Below are 18730 nucleotides of genomic sequence, written 5' to 3' on the forward strand. Positions count from 1 at the left end.
TTTCTTGAATAAACACTCCTCAATTTGCTGTATGCCTTTGGTCAACTTCCAGTCCAGTCTTAAAATTTTTTTTTTGACAAGTTTGTTCAGTTTTGTCATTGCTTTTTAGGGAGAGGATTCGCTGAGCTCCTTACTTGGCCTTATTGGAAGCACTGCTCCTCAAACCATACGGTTTGTAAAAATTTATACTGGCCGGGTGCAGCGGCTCATGCCTGTCATCTCAGCACTCTGGGAGGCTGAGGTGGGAGAATCACTTGAGGTCAGGAGTTCAAGACCAGCCTGGCCAACATGGTGAAATCCTCTTTTTAGAGACGGGATCTCACTGTTACCTGAGCTGGAGTGCAGTGGCGTGATCATAGCTTACTGCAGCCTCAAACTATCCTGCCTCAGCCTCCCAAGTACCTGGGTTGTTTTCTTTCAGTTATTCCTTAGCAAGGCTTTTTCAAGAGCATTCAGGGATCACACATATTCCATGAAAAAGAGCTCAGCTCTTGGACTGGTTTACAAATAGTCAAATGTTTGGTTTATACTGAGCTAAACAAAATCAAAATGAGTTAACAGCAGGACTTCTGGGAGCCTTTAATATGCTAATGTTGGTTAAGATTCTCCAAGAAGAGAAGCATAGTGTTTCCCAAGATTACTGTGACCACTGAACACTTCTTCCCCCAACAGAGCATTTCATGGGATTAATGTTCTGCAAAAACACCCTTTGGTCTGTCTTGATATTTTCAGCCTAGATCACAAACAGTGAGCTGTTCAGGGAAGAAGTATTTGTTGACAGCTGTGAGAGCTGTATGCATTACCCTTCTAGACAAAGGAGCGGTGGTAGTGGAAATGGAGGGAAATTCCTCGGGGAGGTCAACTTTGGCAGACAATCAAGCTCTCTAATACAGGTACCCCCTCACCCGGAACTTTTCATTGGCAACATTCCAAGTTTCTGGGTTCTGTTTTTAAGGAGGACTTACCGTGTACCAGACATTAAGTCAGACTCTTGGAAAATAACACAGTATTCGCTCTCAAGGAGTACGGTTAAGGGTGGGATGGAGAAGACAGTGGCCGGATCTCAGCTCACTGCAAGCTCTGCCTCCCAGGTTTACGCCATTCTCCTGCCTCAGCCTCCCGAGTAGCTGGGACTACAGGCGCCCGCCACCTCGCCCGGCTAGATTTTTGTATTTTTTTTTTTTTAGTAGAGACGGGGTTTCACGGTGTTAGCCAGGATGGTCTCGATCTCCTGACCTCGTGATCCGCCCGTCTCGGCCTCCCAAAGTGCTGGGATTACAGGCTTGAGCCACCGCGCCCGGCGGAGAAGACAGTTCTAATCACGTGTTAGGGGAGATGGGGTCTAGGTATCCCCAAGTGTTATGGTAAGACCAAGGGGACGTTAACCTGGCCCAAGGGGTTAAAAAAAACCCCAAAACCTGACAGAGGGCATGATACCCAGGCTGGTTCTTGAAGGCCAAGAAAGGGTTAGGCAGGAATGGAAGAGGGGAAGCATGTGTGCAAAGACAGAGAGGCTTAAGAAAACACGGTCCTGTAATCCCAGCACTTTGGGAGGCCGAGACGGGCGGATCACGAGGTCAGGAAATCGAGACCATCCTGGCTGACACGGTGAAACCCCGTCTCTACTAAAAAATACAAAAAACTAGCCGGGCGAGGTGGCGGGCGCCTGTAGTCCCAGCTACTCGGGAGGCTGAGGCAGGAGAATGGCGTGAACCCGGGAGGCGGAGCTTGCAGTGAGCTGAGATCCGGCCACTGCACTCCAGCCGGGCGGCAGAGCGAGACTCTGTCTCAAAAAAAAAAAAAAAAAGAAAACACGGTCTATTCAGGAACTACAATTAGTTTGCATAGCTAGAGGACAGAATGTAAAACAAACTGAACAGGTACAAAGAGAGCAACGCACAAAGGGCCTTGTGTGGCACGCACGCTAGGGAATTTGGATCTTAGTCTCAGGGTGAAGGGAGATCAGTAAAAGGTTCCCGAGGTGGGTGGATCGCTTGAGGTCAGGAGTTTGAGACCAGCCTGGCCAACATGGTGAAACCCCGTCTCTACTAAAAACACAAAAACTAGCCGGGAGTGTCATCCCAGCTACTTGGGAGGCTGAGGCAGGACAATCGCTTGAACCTGGGAGGTGGAGGTTTCAGTGAGCTGAGATTGCACCACTGCACTCCAGCCTGGGGGACAGAGTGAGACTCTGTCTCAAAAAAAAAAAAAAAAAAAAAGTGGATGATGGAGGTAGATGATCAGAAAGCTCCAGAAGGCCAGCAAGATGGACAAGGGTCTGAACTAGGACAGTATGAATGGAGAGGAGAGGGCAGTTGAGAATTTAAAGTGCTAGAACTGGATGAACTAAGATGTTGGGGTTAAGTGGGAGAGGCATTCCAAGGTTATACATGAACAATCATAGGCAATGGTAAAGCCAGATAATACAGAGAAGATAAAGGGCATGTTTTGGGGGAGGAGATAATGTATTCAGATTTGCACCTGTTCAGTTTGAAATTCCAATACAACACGTGAGAGATGTTCAGGAGATGGCTGGAACTCTGCGTTGAGAAATACAGGTATGATGGGTATCAGAATAAAAGTTGTAGGCCGGGTGCAGTGGCTCACACCTGTAATCCCAACACGTTGGGAGACCAAACGGGTGGATCATGTGAGGTCAGGAGTTCGAGACCGGCCTGTCCAACATGGTGAAACCCCGTCTCTACTAAAAATACAAAATTAGCTGGGCATGGTGGCGCATGCCTGTAATCCCAGTTACTTGGGACACCGAAGCAGGAGAATCACTTGCACCCAGGAGATGGAGGTTGCAGTGAGCCGAGATTGCACCACTGCACTCCAGCCTGGGTGACAGAGCAAGGCTCTGTCTCAAAAAAACAAAAGAGTAACAGTTGTAGATGAAGCCACAGGTATAGGTATGGATGAGATAGATAGTACAGAGTGTGTAGACTGAAAAGCAGGCAGAGACAAAAACCCCAGGGCACTGTAATCTCTCATCTGAATACCTATACCATTTGTCTGTTACATATGGAATTTGTCATATGCTGCAATAAACATTTAGCTCAGTGCCTACTGTGTACAAATGCTAGATATGAGGGTACAAAGAATGAAAAATCCTTTCACCCAAGGAGACTATGATCTAGTCGTGGAGAAAGAATCATGCCCAATTATTATGCAAAATGAAGTTAAATAGAAACTGTAAGTGTGTTGAGTGTAGAAGAGGCAATTAATTCAACAGAAGAGCTAACGCCGCTTTCAGGAGAGGGAAACATTTGAGTTGGACTTTGCAAAAATAAGTGGATTTTAACAAGCAGGGCAGGGGAAAGAAAGGCAAGTAATTTTAGGCTGGAAAGGAACACACGTAAAGATCACAACAGAATGGAGTGTAGGAAGTGGTGGAGAGAAAGAGGCTGGAAAGGTTGCCTGAGGCCAGGATCTAGGTGCTTGGGAATCCTGTTGCGGTTTCTTAGGTGTCTGTTTGAAAGATGGCACACATGTGCCGATGTATACCCAAGGCCTCCACCAAGTTCTGAATTTCAGAAATGCCTGGAAGACCAATGAATCAAAAATGCTAAAGGAAATCTAAAAATCACCAAACTAAGGCTTGAGGCTTGTAAACGCTTTTTCTCAGTTCTATATTTTCCTTTTGCAAGACTGCAAAACTCTGTTAGAACTTTAATTACTTGGCTTCATTATAAAATTTCCATTGCATATAAGAGTATAAATAATTTCACTCTAATGCTCTCATTTGAATCTGCGGCTGAAAGCATTGGCAGAAATCACATTTTCATGGCACTTCCTTGGCATGTTGAAGGAAAACAAAATGTATTCTGCTAATCAAGTCATTAGTGACTTTGAAAGTGATGGATTATATATAAAAAAAAAAAAAACAGCAAATAATCAGAGATAAAGAGGTATATTTTAAAGATTAAAAATATTTTATTTAAACTTTTCTTCATAAACACTTTTAACATTTTTTTTCAATTTAAAAACAGAATGGATAGCATAAACATGTTTGAATAGATTATATCCACGGCTTGGGAAAAATTACCTGACAAAAATGTAAAGGCTTTCAAAACAGGTATAAAAGGCAAACCTTAAATTATTCTAAGATTTTTATATCGGCCCTAGGATTATTTGACTACTGGCCCAAAATGTACCTAAAGGTCAAAATATTTTTCTATAGACAAAGTATGCCCAAGAGGTACAGGGCATATACAAGTTAGGTAGAAAATAACCTCTCCCAATCACCTCACTGGACCATTCCTTCAGAAAGCAAACACCTAATCCTTACTATATACTGATTAATAACATTTTAAATGTAGTTGTTCCCAAAATGTAAAAAGAAAACCTAAGAATTTAAGGGAGAACAAAGCTGATGGCATTCTCCTCAATGTTACTTGTGTAATATTGAAGTTATATGGTGTACTGAAAGGATATGATTTCCATGAATTTATCTATTCCAGTCTATGCCTAGTGAGTATTTGACTTTATAAACTCTGGATAAACTAATTTTTAGGACTTCCATTTTTAAGATAAATCTCTTTTTAGAAGATATTTATTCCCAAACCAACTCTAAATGTAATTGAACAAACATATGATCTCTCAAAATGTTCAGAATACAAAACAAAAATCAAAAATGTTTAACAGGCAAACAAGAAAACTGGCACTAGCAGTTTTACTGCCATATAGCCCTCAATTATATCTGATTTACACTATTATCTATGTTGTATTTTACTTCAGTCTAAAACTTTAAATTATGAATTCTCAAAAGAGCTAGTCTCCTTTGAGAGATAGCTTATAAACTGAAATAACAATTTATATTATAAACTGAAATGTTATGACCTACACCCACATATACATATATAAAAATAGTCCCACTGAACGTTTGACATGTTTAGATTATGCAGCTCAAATAATCTGTTATAAAATATTTTAAAGCTTAGTTTCATGTAATTAAGACAAAACTCCATTTTTACCACTTCTCCCCACATAAAGCGTGTGTCCTTTACTATGACTCGAGCAGGCTTCCCAGAATGAGGTGTCCAAAGGTGCTGCTTTAGAAAAGATAAGTGAAGGGCTCAGTCAGTATTTCACAAATTCTAGTAACACTCACACAGAGCAGAGTAATGAGGACACAGAAAGCTGTCTCAAGAAAAGCTAGTAATTCTATTAGTTAAGCTTTGCTTTTTAAAAACCAGTAGCATTTCTTCCAACACAAAACCTTCAATGTGAGAATCTTGCATTTTAAGAAAAGGTTGTAGTGCAAGGAATTTCTTTAAAATCAAAACTTAGAAGGTCAAAGACACGGAAGAGAACAAATAGTTCTAATTAAGATGTAATTAATGAAGATCAGCTATTTTTGTGAACTCTGGCATTTAAGATACAAAGTGAAAACACCACGCATAAAGGTCATAACAGTTAAACTGTACAGATTCAAATCTTACTGAATTTTTCGAAAAACTACTTTTTTGAGCGCAAAGTATATAAACAAAAATTCCAGATGAAGCACACAAAAAATAAACTTGAAAAAAATGCTATGAAAAACTTTTCCATAGTTTAGTATAACAAAAATAAATCTCTTGCAGCAATTAAACCATAATTTTAAAAGGGAATGTAAGTTAATCACGGATTTAAAATAACCTAAATTAGAACTACATATAAACAGGGAGTTTTCTCATACATTCAGAACCCAAGCAACAGCAACTATTCTTAAAGCTCAAAACTGATTACAGCTAACATCAGGTCCGACGTGACTTACGTGAAGCTGAACCCAGAGTTAGTTCAAGTTAAGATTTTACGAATTTTACAAAACATGAACTTTGATCTTGGCCTCTGTCTTTAAAATTGAAGACCAAGAATACTCAAATGTTCGCCCAAATGTCACCCTAACTAGGGCCATAAAGTCATATCTAAGCAATTAAAGAGAACCACCACTAGAGTGTAAAGCCTTTGATGGGGATACCTGGCCTGATGGCTCTTTCTTGGTCTTTTCTAGCAAAAGACATCAATGAGGAAAATAATGAAGACGTTATTTTCTTTAAAGCAAAACAGCACACATACAAAGCCACTAAACTAATGTAGTAGAAAAAAAAATTAAATGGTTAACTTATTCCTAGCTTTCAAAAATAAAATAATAGTTTTTTTTTAAATGTAGAAAAAGACTTTTTACCCATATTACCATGGGAAACAAGATACCAAATTTCATGTTTGGAAACTCTAAGTAAATGATAGGACTAGTTAATGGAAATTTAAGTTTCATATACAAAATTAGATTATTATTGATTTCTGAAATCAATGCCAATGGTTTTTTCAAAAGCTACTTGTGTACCTGACTTTCTTAAACCCAAATGCCTCCAATTTTGGAGTTTGAAGATCAGGTTTAATCTCATAGTATGCCTAATAACTGCCCAAAAAACCCCCAAAAACCAAAGTCTTCACATTTCCACGACTTCACACTTCCATTTTATGTTCAATGGTGGCAGCAGCAAACAAACAAACAAACAAACAAACACCAAACGAACAAAGTGAAACTAGAAAATTTATACATCAGCAGCCATATAGAAGGCATTGCAATATTGCACCAATATTCTAAGATCTGGCAAGCTTTGCCAGTATAGATCTAGTCTGTATCAGATATAGACTACTCATGTGAAAATGGCATCAATTTTAATGATCCACTCCCAGGCTATTCTTGCTTAACTTTGTCAACTGTTTTTTCCTCTGCATTTAAAGAGTTGAAAGGTGCAGCTAATCCTAAAACACTTATTATAAATGCTTTTAAACAGCTATTCTTGATCCATTCTGAACTTTGTGGTTACTATCCTTCATGCTAATAGCTTTCAGTAAATAAAACAAAACTGAGGGCTTACATCCCTAGTGTCGCTGGGTATTTTGTACAAAATAAACAAGTAGATAAAACCAGTAACATTGTAATTCTATTTCTTACCTCTAAGTCAAAACTGAGCTCAAATTTTCTAACAGTTTCTACCTTCCATTCAATAACAAATGCAGCAGCCTTACTGAATGTAAAAAATGGGAGTTGCACTTACTTTTAAGGGCCTTGATTTAGGAGTCTGGTATTACCTAAATGCTCTTTAAAAGTGCTTGCATGCTGCAGGGCCAGAACTTGTCATATACCACTCCGATTCTCACTAAAAACAGGGCAACGTTAAACAGACTGCAAAGAAAAACATTTTCAAAAAGAAAAGACATACATCGACAAAGAACACTAACATTTACTTTTGAAAATAAACTATAAAATGTTAGTTTTCATAACCATACATGTTTCAGAAATATAAGGAATTCAAATATTACTGAATCAGTATGGACTGAAGATAGGCTACTTTGATAGCAAATGAGGACTCCAGTTATTTTAACTTTCTAAAAATGTTAATATGTGAAAAGACGTTACATCTAAAATTCAACAAGTATGGCGAACTGTGTGTGCAAGTGCACTAGCTTAAAAATATAGAATCCTAACCACGCATAAAAGGGATGTGCCTTGTGTATTTATAGGTTGTATGCGAGTATGAATATGCTTTCACTAACACAATGCGGATAAGAGAAGGCAGCTTAGAAATAGTGTTTTGAATATAAAAAGTTAATTTTGTAGAAAATTTATATTTTTGCATTTTCAGCAAAAAGCCATGCAAAAAGGTCAAGAGTTTTAAACTTTTAAATAATAAAACCAAAAAGTATAACAGATTGAAATACACTGAAATAAATCTTCAAAAAGGTTTCAGATAGAGACAGGGACTGAAATCACATCCAGTGACACTTATCAGGTCTTCTCTTAGAAGACACATGACTCCTACGCTAACATCTGAAAGAAATGTTTAAAGCAGAAAATCAATTTCCCAGATAAGTGGAGCATTCTATTAAACTGCTTCTGGAAGTAGTTTCAAGAGCTAGCACTTAGAATTAACTTATTGCATGAGTTTGAGGCCACTGAAAAGAAAAGAAAAAAAGGATGCTAGCACAGAATGAAAAATTCTTACGATGTTAGACCAATGGCTTTGATAGTAAAACTGGTGAGGTTTTTCTTTATATGTTTTAATTAACTACTCTGCACAAACAAATACTTTGTTTGCCTCTTTTAGGGAGAAGGATGTCATTAGTTGCAACGCCTGACCTCATCCAGTACATAGTCCGGAAAATGCAGGTTGCATACTTGTAAACCATCCAGCTTGCAGGGCATCCGAGGGTACTCATCTTCCTTCCACTTGTTTTCATCCGGATCAAAAGTGAGAATGGAATCGCTGTAATGACCATTATAACAAAGGCCTCCAAGAACCATTATTTGTTTGTCCAGCACAGTCACACCATGACCACTTCTACCAATCGGCATGGATGCCAAGATGGTCCACTGATCAGTCTCTGGGTTGTATACTTCTGTAGAAGGGCATCCCTGAGATTCGAAAGAGGCCCTCAAGATCACACAGACGCCACCGAAGACATAAAGCTTGCCATTGTAAGAAATCATCTTGTGAAAGCATCTCGCGTAATTCATCTTGCTCTTATTCTCCCAACAGTTGGTAACCACTTGAGTTCTCCTGGTCCGTTGTTCTATGGTCCCTTCTTTGCTGGGGTCAAACACGCACACTTGCTTGGAGGTGGAAGATGAGGTGATTCCACCGGTGATAAACAACTTGTTATTGAGCACTGTCCCCTCATGTCCATATTTGTTAACTGGATATGGATCCACAAATTCCCATTTATCATTGGTGATGTCATATCTCTCAGTTGAATAGAAAGTCTCATCTCTGGTTCTGCCTGCTACGGCGTAAATAAACTTCCCAATAACACCTACAGCAAATTCAGAGCGTGGTACAGACATATCTGCCATCTGCAGCCAGGAGTTTTGTCTCGGGTCATACCTGAATACTTTGGAAGAAGCATGGAATTCACCATCCGGGCCCAGCTCTTCCCCACCTAACAGGAACACAAAATTATTGACGATAGCAAGGCAGTCAGGTCGCAGAGGTACTTGTGGGCCTTCTAGTTCCCACCAGACTCTTGGTTTCTTTAAGAGAAGTATTTTACTGTTAACCATGCTATGTCCAATCATTCCTCGAAATACTGTAGTTTGTGGTTTTGCAGAACGAATGCGGCTTGACTTCATATCCAACAAAGGCTGCTGGTGAACATTCTGAAAGTAATTCAATGCTTGGTCAACTTCGTAACGGAGCTGTCGGGAGTATCTATAAAATTCTGATGTCTTAACCTAAGAACACAAGAAAAAGAATTTAACCAAAGGAAAAAGCATCAGCGACAAAAACAAATTATCAAAGCCGACTAACACGATCATCTTAGGCTCACTTTACTAAAACTGCTTTTCCTGCTAAGATCACCTACTTTCTTTTGTTATCTACAAAGCTTTTTTTGGAGATGGAGTTTCGCTCTGTCACCCAGGCTGGAGTGCACTGGCACGAACTCGGCTCACTGCAACCTCAGCCTCCCGAGGTGCCTGCCACCACGCTCGGCTAATTTTTTTATTTTTAGTAGAGACCAGGTTTCATCATCTTGACCAGGCTGGTCTTGAACTCCTGCCCTCATGATCCACCCGCCTCAGCCTCCCAAAGTGCTGGGATTACAGGCGTGAGCCACCCCATACGGCCTCCTATATTTTCTTAATTTGTAATGATCTATGCACATTCCCAAGCTTTTAAGAGTAAACAAACAATTAGGCACCTATTATGTCAAGCCCTGGGCTACAAGGAAGGAATATGAGGAAAAGTACAGGGCTTCACAGTAGAGGAAACCATATTCACAGTTTTCTTTACCACAAGTAACACCATAAAGCTGTGACTGAATCATTTGGGGAGTTAAGTTAGTGAAAATTTAAATACATGTAAAATTTTGGGGTTTTGACATAAAGACTTGGTCTGATATCGACTTCTAAAAGAATTCAGGCCAGGCACGGTGGCTCATGCCTGTCATCCCAGCATTCTTTGGGAGGCCGAAGCGGGCGGATCACGAGGTCAAGAGATCGAGACCATCCTGGCCAACTTGGTGAAACCCCGTCTCTACTAAAAATACAAAAGTTAGCCAGGCATGGTGATGGGCATCTATAATCCCAGCTACTCAGGAGGCTGAGGCAGGAGAATCGCTGGAACCCGGCGGTGGAGGTTGCAGTGAGCCGAGATTGCACCATTGCACTCCAGCCTGGTGACAGAGCAAGACCCCATCAAAAAAAAAAAAAAAAAAAAAAAAAAAGAATTCAGTAGATATTAGGTCAAACTTTTTGTTTAATTTTTAAAATTTTATTTTAAAATTATTATTACTAGATATTTTTAGAGATGGGGTCTTTCTCTGTTGCCCAGGCTGGTCTTGAACTGGCTCAAGTGATCCTCCTGCCTCAGTCTCCTGAGCTGCTGGGATGACAGGTGTGAGCCACTGTGCCTGGCAAACATTTTCCTTTTGGATTCTGGAGCTGGAGCTACCTAATTATGATGACTACCAAGATTTTATAAAGCACTTTTGGCCAGGTGCGGTGGCTCATGCCTGTCATTCGAGCACTTTGGGAGGCTAAGGTGGGAGGATCACTTGAGACCAGCCTGGGCAACAAAGCAAGAACTCATCTCTACAAAAACTAATAAAATAAAATTAAAATAAAGCACTTTTAAGTATTGTGCTAAGTGCTACAGGGAGAAACAAAATTAAGTATAAGATGTGATCCATTTCCTTAAAGAACCTAGAATGTATTTGGGAAAGTGGAAACAAATACAAATTTACCAACAGGTAAATGAGTCAGGTGGCAATTAGGTATGAAGCCAAACAGCACATCTGTGAGTGCGGCAGAATTAGAGATAAAGATTATATTAAAGTGGCCCAAGACATTCAAGAGATAATTTGTGGAAGATGTAAGAAGTAGGGGACTCAGCAGAAAAATCCTGTGTCATAAGACGACAAGGATAAGAGGGTCTTAAATTTGGGTAACAGGAATTAGAGTAGAGGTAAAATCTACAGACAACCATGACTGATTTGAAATAGGGTGAAAGAATGAGGACTCAAATGTGATTTGAGCATTTAGACTTGAGGTGATGGAGAGAGTGGTGATATCAATAGGGAAAGCAGGGAAGATGAGCTGGTTTGAGAGAGGTATTCAACTTCCCTGGTAGGATGTTGAGGTGGAAATGTCTAAGAGCCTGTTGGAAATCTGGGACGACAGCTTGGGAGGGAGTCAAAACCAGGTGTATATATTTAAGAGCTTCCTCCCCTTCCTTCTCCTCTCTTTCCTTTCCTCCTTCCTTTCTTTAGCCCATTCATTAATTTATTCACCTTAGTCCAAAACAGTGGTCAAACAAAAAGCACCACAAATTTGTTTTAAGTATTTTGATAACTGTATTCAATATAACTGGTTTCCTTTGTAATATCAGGCATTTTATCATTAAAATCATTATTTTGAGAAGGGGTCCTTTCATGGGCTTCACAAGATCAGCAAAGGGGGTAAACAGCACAAAAAAAGGCTGAGAACCCCTTGTCCAATCACATAAGAGAGAAAACTAACATTGGCCGGGCACAGTGGCTCACACCTGTAATCCCAGCACTTTGGGAGGCCAAGGCGGGCAGATTACTTGAGCTCAGGAGTTCAAGACCAGCCTGGCCAACACGGTGAAATCCCGTCTCTACTAAAAATACAAAATTTAGCTGGCTGTGGTGGCGTGCGCCTGTAACCCCAGCAACTCGGGAGGCTGAGGCAGGAGAATCGCTTGAACCTGGGAGGTGGAGGTTGTAGTGAGTTGAGATTGCACCACTTCACTCCAGCCTGGGCGACAGAGCGAGACTGTCCCAACAGAAAACAAAAACAAAAACAAAAACAAAAAACTAACATTGTTACTGCACTGGATGCTTTCATGTACATCTCACATTAAATTATTCCTCCTGTGAGAGTGCAATAACCATCCCCATTTTCCTGATAAGAAAACTGAGGCTTAGAATGTGAAGTGACTTGTCCAAATTGTTTATGTAACTACAACTGGTAGAGTTGTGATCTGAACCTTGAATGAGGACAATTTTACTTCAAAGTTCATGTAATTTCCAGAACGTTACAACACAGCTTCCATTATTCTTTAGAAAAATCTTTACATTATATACTCATTTATTAAAACAACATGTTCAATGAATGAGCCTAATGACCCTTCTCAAATAAAAGACAGTAGAATTGCTCTTAATAAAAAAAAAAAAAAATCAAGTCATATGAATCACAGTGATTGGGCATCCAGCCCAATTCTTCCTAGCAAAAACAGTAACTCTGGAAAAATCATAGCAAATGATGAATACTAGTAAACAAGTAACTTCACTAAAACAAATAATATAATAAAGGAAAAAAGGTGAGAACAACCTAAGATCTTCCATTTTACTACTTTTACTTCACACATAAAAAGTTAAAGTGGGCTGGGCACAGCTCACACCAACATTTTTGCATTCTTTGTTTTTTTATATATCATATTTATAAACAGAAAGAGTTCTTGCCATTCAAAAATGGTTATCCATCAAAACGATTTTAAAAGCCCAGGAGTTTGAGTTGAGGCCAGCCCGGGCAACACTGTAAAACCCTGTCTCTACAAAAAATACAAAAATTAGCTGGGTGTGGTAGAGCAGGCCTGTAGTTCCAGTTATTTGGGAGGGTGAGGTGGGAAGAGCACCTGAGCCCAGGAGGCAGAGGCTGCAGTGATCTGAGATCGTGCCACCATACTCCAGCCTGGGTGACACAGCGGGACTCTGTCTCAAAAAACAAAACAAAACAAAAAACAAAAAACAGTCCAGGCACGGTGGCTCACACCTGTAATCCCAGCACTTTGGGAGGCCAAGGTGGGTAGAACACCTGAGGTCAGGAGTTCAAGACCAGCCTAACATGGTGAAACCCTGTCTCTACTAAAAATACAAAAATTAGCTGGGCATGGTGGCGGGTACCTGTAACTCCAGCTACTCAAGAGGCTGAGGCAGGAGAATCACTTGAACCTGGGAGGCGGAGATTGCAGTGAGCTGAGATTGCACCATTGCACTCCAGCCTGGGTAATAAGAGCAAAACTCCGTCTCAAAAAAAAAAAAAAAAAAAAAAAGCTGGGTGTGGTGGTGCATGCCTGTAATCCCAGCTACTTGGGAGGCTGAAGCAGAAGAATCGCTTGAACCCAGGAGGTGGAGGTTGCAGTAAGCCAAGATCGCGCCATCGCACTGCAGCCTGGGCAACAACAGCGAAACTCTATCTCCAAAAAACAAAAACAAAAACAAAAAAACAGGCTGGGTGCGGTGGCTCATGCCTGTAATCTCAGCACTTTGAGAGGCCGAGGCAGGTGGATCACAAGGTCAGAAGTTCGAGAACAGCCTGGCCAACATGGTGAAACCCTGTCTCTACTAAAAATACAAAAATTAGCCGGGCGTGGTGGCGCCTGCCTGTAATCCCAGCTACCCGGGAGGCTGAGGCAGTACAATTGCTTGAAGCTGGGAGGCGGAGGTTGCAGTGAACTGAGATCATGCCACTGCATTCCAGCCTGGGTGACATAGCAAGACTCCATCTCAAAAAAACAACAAAAACCCGAAAACAAACAAACAAAAAACAAAACTGAGCATTTTCCATTCATTTCTTCTATAAATTGACTAATAGTGTGCCTTGCCCATTTTTCTCATCTTTTTCTTATTGAGTTGTAGAAGCTGAAAACGAAATACTCTGAAAATCAGCAAGAATCATAAACCTCAAATTAAATATTTAAGTGCCTACTGTGCACAGCCAGTGGTCTGAGAGCTACACAGGTTTTCAAGTAATAGAATCCTGTCCAGCATGGTAATTAAGCACCATGTCTGGTGATTAAGGATCCAATTTAGGAAATTTCTGACTTTGGCACTCATGAGCTGTGGCAATCTTGGGCACAGAGCTCAATATCTTTAAGCCTATATCCTCAACTGTATTATTGGGATAACACATTCATAACCCTGTAAGTGAGAGTACGTGAAAAGGATTTAGTATGGTGCCTGTCATGTGGCAGTGTGCAAAAAGTATCAGCTATTATTAGCTATTACTAATGACCAGGGGACATTTGTGAAAGTGTCACTCAGCTTAAATCAGTGCTTCTCATGACATGCGTTTGTCTATGTAAAAATTTAGTCTTTCAGAAGATTGAGGAGAAATGAAAGAAACAGTTACTTTGGACCTATCCTCACTGGTGAAACATGACTGGTAATGTACAAATGGGAGAAAGCTTTACAGAAAGAAGCCATGTTGTTTGGAGATCAAGAAACAAAGGAAGGAGAATGCTGCACATATTGGATAGGCAGATTTCAAGTTTTTCAAAGGAAAATTAGGATCAATTCCAAGATCAGAAACTGTGCTAGGAAGCTCAAGAAGGCTTGGAAGCTCTCAAAAGCATAACGCTGACTGCATAATTGCAAAATACACTGATAAGAGGAAGAAAAGGGGAATGTATCTAAAAAATCTGATGTGCTGCACAGAGAGCTTTCTGGAATTCAGATGTTAAAAAACCACTTACAACAGATGGTAAAAATTGGGCACATAAAACAAGTATTATAATGAGTGAAATAGAGCTATAAGAATATAGTGAATAAAGCTAAAGCCTCAGGATGAACTGTGACTTGACGAAGTAAGAGACATGGAATAAATGGCATTTTATACGTTAAAGGAAGAGTGAAGCCCACCCCCATCCCATGGGGTGGTTAATGTATTAACAAATAACAAAGAGAAACAACCCTACTCCTATTTTATTTCCATTCTCAGCTAATAATGTCTTATTCTTTCTAATCTGAGGATTAAATACAATTACTAAGAAGAAACTTAAATCCAAGATGGTTGAGAACAAAAAGAAAAACTAGCTAGTTCTTCTCAGCAAGTTCAAGTCACTGGATCTCACAAATTATGTCCTGGGATCCTGAGGCTTCGTAGATAAGGCTGCTTAATTGCTTTTTGCAATCTGTGTGGAATTGTGATGAATGGGAGAGGACTAGAAGCCAGACAGATTCCTGAACTACAAACTGGTTAGCCTGAGGTAGATCCTGTATTGTTGAAAAATAGCCCTCCAAAACAAAAAAGCGCCCCACACTTGGAGGCAGCACGACCTCACTGGGTAATGCCAAGGATGACCCAGTTTCCTGTTTAATTTTTGATGATGTAACAGCACTGGAAGAGAATGAGAGAACCTATGACTTCAGTAATCAACAAGGTCTAATCATAAAGAAAAGAGAAACACCAGGGACCCATGAACCACCTGAAATTGCAGCAATAATTGTGTGTTAATCCATTTGGGGGGTAGGGTGAGGTGACTGGAAGTCCACAGTTTTTATCAGGTGCTCCAGGGACCCACGAACTCCGTATGTAAAACTTCAACTGACTATCCTCAAAATGAACTAAAGTGATATGGCAGCTGTAGGAACTAACAAAACTGTAAACTAAAAGGACAGACAATCCTGGTTGGGCACAGTGGCTCACACCTGTAATCTCAGCACTTTGGGAGGTTGAGGCAGGCAAATCACTTGAGCTCAAGAGTTTGACACCAGCCTGGGCAACATGGCGAAATCCCATCTCTACAAAAAAAATAATAATAATAATACAAAAAATAGCTAGGCATGGTGGCTGCATGCACCTGTGGTCCCAACTACGCGGGAGGATGAAGTGGGAGAACTGAATAGCTTGAGCCCAGGGTGAGGTTGCAGTGAGCCATGATAGTGCCACTGCACTCCAGTCTGGGCAACAGAGTGAGACCTTGTCTCAAAAAAAAAAAAAAAAAAGAAAAGAAAATAGGCAAGCCCACCCTCTCCATTCAGGTAAAACCACAACCAAGACAGTGCTAAGTTATATCACTATACTATTAAACACTGACAAAGTGGACCACATCTGGAAGACAGTGAAGGGATCCAAAGGGAGAATGGTCAAATGGGTGAGGAATGTTTCAACACAAGAGAAGACTCAGAAAGATGGCAACTATCTTCAGAACCATTAAGAAGAAGATTTTACACCAACGTAAGAAAAAGTTCTGTAGTAAGAACTGTCAAGAGAATGGATACTCATTGCATTATTGTTTGTAACAGCACAAAACCTGGGAATAACTCCAATCACCTATCAATAAGACATTGGTTGGATATGCTCTGGTAATATACCATATGCAGCTGTGAAAAAGAGTGAGGTTAATCCATATGCACTAACACAGATATTCAAAATGTTAAATGAGAACGTGGCTCGTACATGGCTCATCTTTAGAAGGCACTTCTCCCATCCTTCATTTCTCACATAACAGTTTAACTATCTGTATATCAGGTACTCTCAAAGAGGTATGGAAAGAATGACATTTCTTTCATGATCTGAATTACTTTCCTTTGCCTTTCATAGGATTAAACAACTGTCATGTTTTCAAGCTTGGAAAGAATAATGTTACCACTTTTGTTGCTTTGATACTTTAAAAAATTGTATAATGAAAAACATTTTGTCTTATTCTGAATATATTATATAATTATACATATAATTTCAGTGGTCTGAAAAAAATTTTTTTAATTTACTGATTATTTAATAAAATAGAGATTAGGTCTCACTATACTACCCAGGCTGGTCTCACTATATTACCCAGGCTGGTCTTAAGATCCTGAGCTCAAGTGTTCTTCCCACCTCGGCCTCCCAAAGTGCTGGGATTACACGCATGAGCCACCATGCCCAGCCTGAAAATGTAAATTGGCTATTTCATCTAAACATCTTTTATTTTAATGTTAATTGTGTATGCACGTATGCATATAGTTGACAATGAAGTGTGAGAAATAATTTTGAATACAGTTCCTGTAAATAGGTACACACACACACACACACACACACACACAAAGTTGAAGAAATAACTAGCCATTAATGCTGGGGAAAAATTTCATGTTTCTCCATTCAGTGTCAAAATGTTACATCATAGTGAAACCCCGTCTCTACTAAAAATACAAAAATTAGCCAGGCATGTTGGCGTGCGCCTGTAACCCCAGCTACTCGGGAGGCTGAGGCAGGAGAATCGCTTGAATCCGGAAGGTGGAAGTTGTGGTGAGCCAAGATCACGCCACTGCATTCCAGCCAGGGCAACAGAGCGAGATTCTGTCTCAAAAAAAAAAAAAAAGAAAATAAAAAAGGCTGGCTAAAATCCTAAAATAATTCTAGACTGTAGCCAGTTAGAGTCTATATTTTTTTAATTCCAGATTTTTTAATCAAATAGTAAACTCTGTGGAAATCCCTATTTTAATTATATTGCAAGTTACATTTTAATTCTCTCAAAATTAAGGAAGGTATATACAAATTACTTTTAAAACTTAAGAATTTGAATACCATGTGGTCAGGCTGGTCTTGAACTCCTGACATCATGACCTGCCTGCCTCAGCCTCCCGAAGTGCTGGGATTACAGGCGTGAGCCACCGTGCCCGGCCTAGCCAGCCAATTTAAGATACACTTTTTGGAAAAAAAAAAAAAAATTTTTTTTTGAGACAGATTTCACTTGTTGCCCAGGCTGGAGTGCAATGGTGCAACCTTGGCTCACTGCAACCTCCACCTCCTGGGTTCAATGGATTCTCCTGCCTCAGTCTCCTGAGTAGCTGGGATTACAGGCACATGCCACCATGCCCGGCTAATTTTTTGTATTTTTAGTAGAAACGGGGTTCCACCACTCTAGCCAGGCTGGTCTCAAACTCCTAACCTCAGGTGATCCGCCTGCCTCGGCCTCCCAAAATGCTGGGATTACAGGCATGAGCCACCACGCCCGGCCACAAAATAATTTTTAAAATATCCAATATATTAAGTCAAAGAAACAAAATACCTTTTATTAGTTTGTTTATCAGAAGAGGTGGGAGTTGGGGAGCAATTCCTGAACTTAAGATGGTGCCTGGCACTGTAAAAGAGGTAATCAAGACTGAGTCTTGGTTGTCAGTTTTATCTCCTCTCCACCATGATGCAATCTTCCCAAGTAGTTACTATCGTGGTGCTTTAATGCTGAAATAAACCATATCAGGTTGGGTGCGGTGGCTCACGCTTGTAATCCCAACACTTTGGGAGGCCAGGCGGGCGTATCATGAGGTCAGGAGTTCGAGACTAGCCTGGCCAACATGGCGAAACCCTGTCTCTACTAAAAATATAAAAATTAGCTGGGAGTGGTGGGGGCACCTGTAATCCCAGCTACTCAGGAGGCTGAGGTAGGAGAATTGTTTAATCCCGGGAGGCAGAGGTTGCAGTGAGCCGAGATTGCACCGCTGCACTCCAGCCTGGGCAACAGAGGGAGACTCCATCTCAAAAAACAAAACAAAACAAAACAAACAAACAAAAACCCCTGTGTCAGCTACATTTGATATAATTTTGATTCTCAGTAAAACATGGAACAGTCTTTAGATGTTCCTACATTGCATGTTTAGATGTTTGCTATATTGCAAAACTATCTACCCTGGTATAAGATGTCTTTATTTGTAAAATCTTGCTCAGAACTAAAGCTTATATTGATTTACGTAAAACAAAATCATCACAAAAAAAGCTAGGTGCAATATGCCTTTAATTAATCCCTTTGTCCTGAAAAACTGAGTTAATGACCAAGGATAAAGCTATGAAAAATCAGTTCATGCTAAGCACAAATCCTTTCAGTAATACTGTATTTATAGTCAAATACCAAATGGTAAATAAAGACAAATTGTAGTAAGAATTTACTCACCCTCTTCTCTCCAAGCAGGCAAAGTCAAAAGTGAACTGAACTTCAGAAGTAAAGTGACCAGGGTAAATAGG

The 18730-nt window shown here is 40.2% G+C and overlaps 1 protein-coding gene across 5 annotated transcripts in view; it reads right to left on the minus strand.

Moving 5' to 3' along the window:
* Positions 1–3916: 3916 nt before the first annotated feature.
* KLHL15 (kelch like family member 15) overlaps positions 3917–18730 on the minus strand; it is a 48261-nt gene continuing 33447 nt past the window's right edge. For 4 of the 5 annotated variants that reach the window (XM_077987583.1, XM_077987582.1, XM_077987584.1 and 1 more), the window contains one exon: positions 3917–9223. In XM_077987583.1, coding sequence (XP_077843709.1) covers positions 8114–9223 — 1110 coding nt within the window. In that variant the 3' untranslated portion in view covers positions 3917–8113. 5 annotated transcript variants of the gene reach the window in all.

Source organism: Macaca mulatta, chromosome X, assembly GCF_049350105.2.
Source record: "Macaca mulatta isolate MMU2019108-1 chromosome X, T2T-MMU8v2.0, whole genome shotgun sequence".
Lineage (NCBI taxonomy): Eukaryota > Metazoa > Chordata > Mammalia > Primates > Cercopithecidae > Macaca > Macaca mulatta.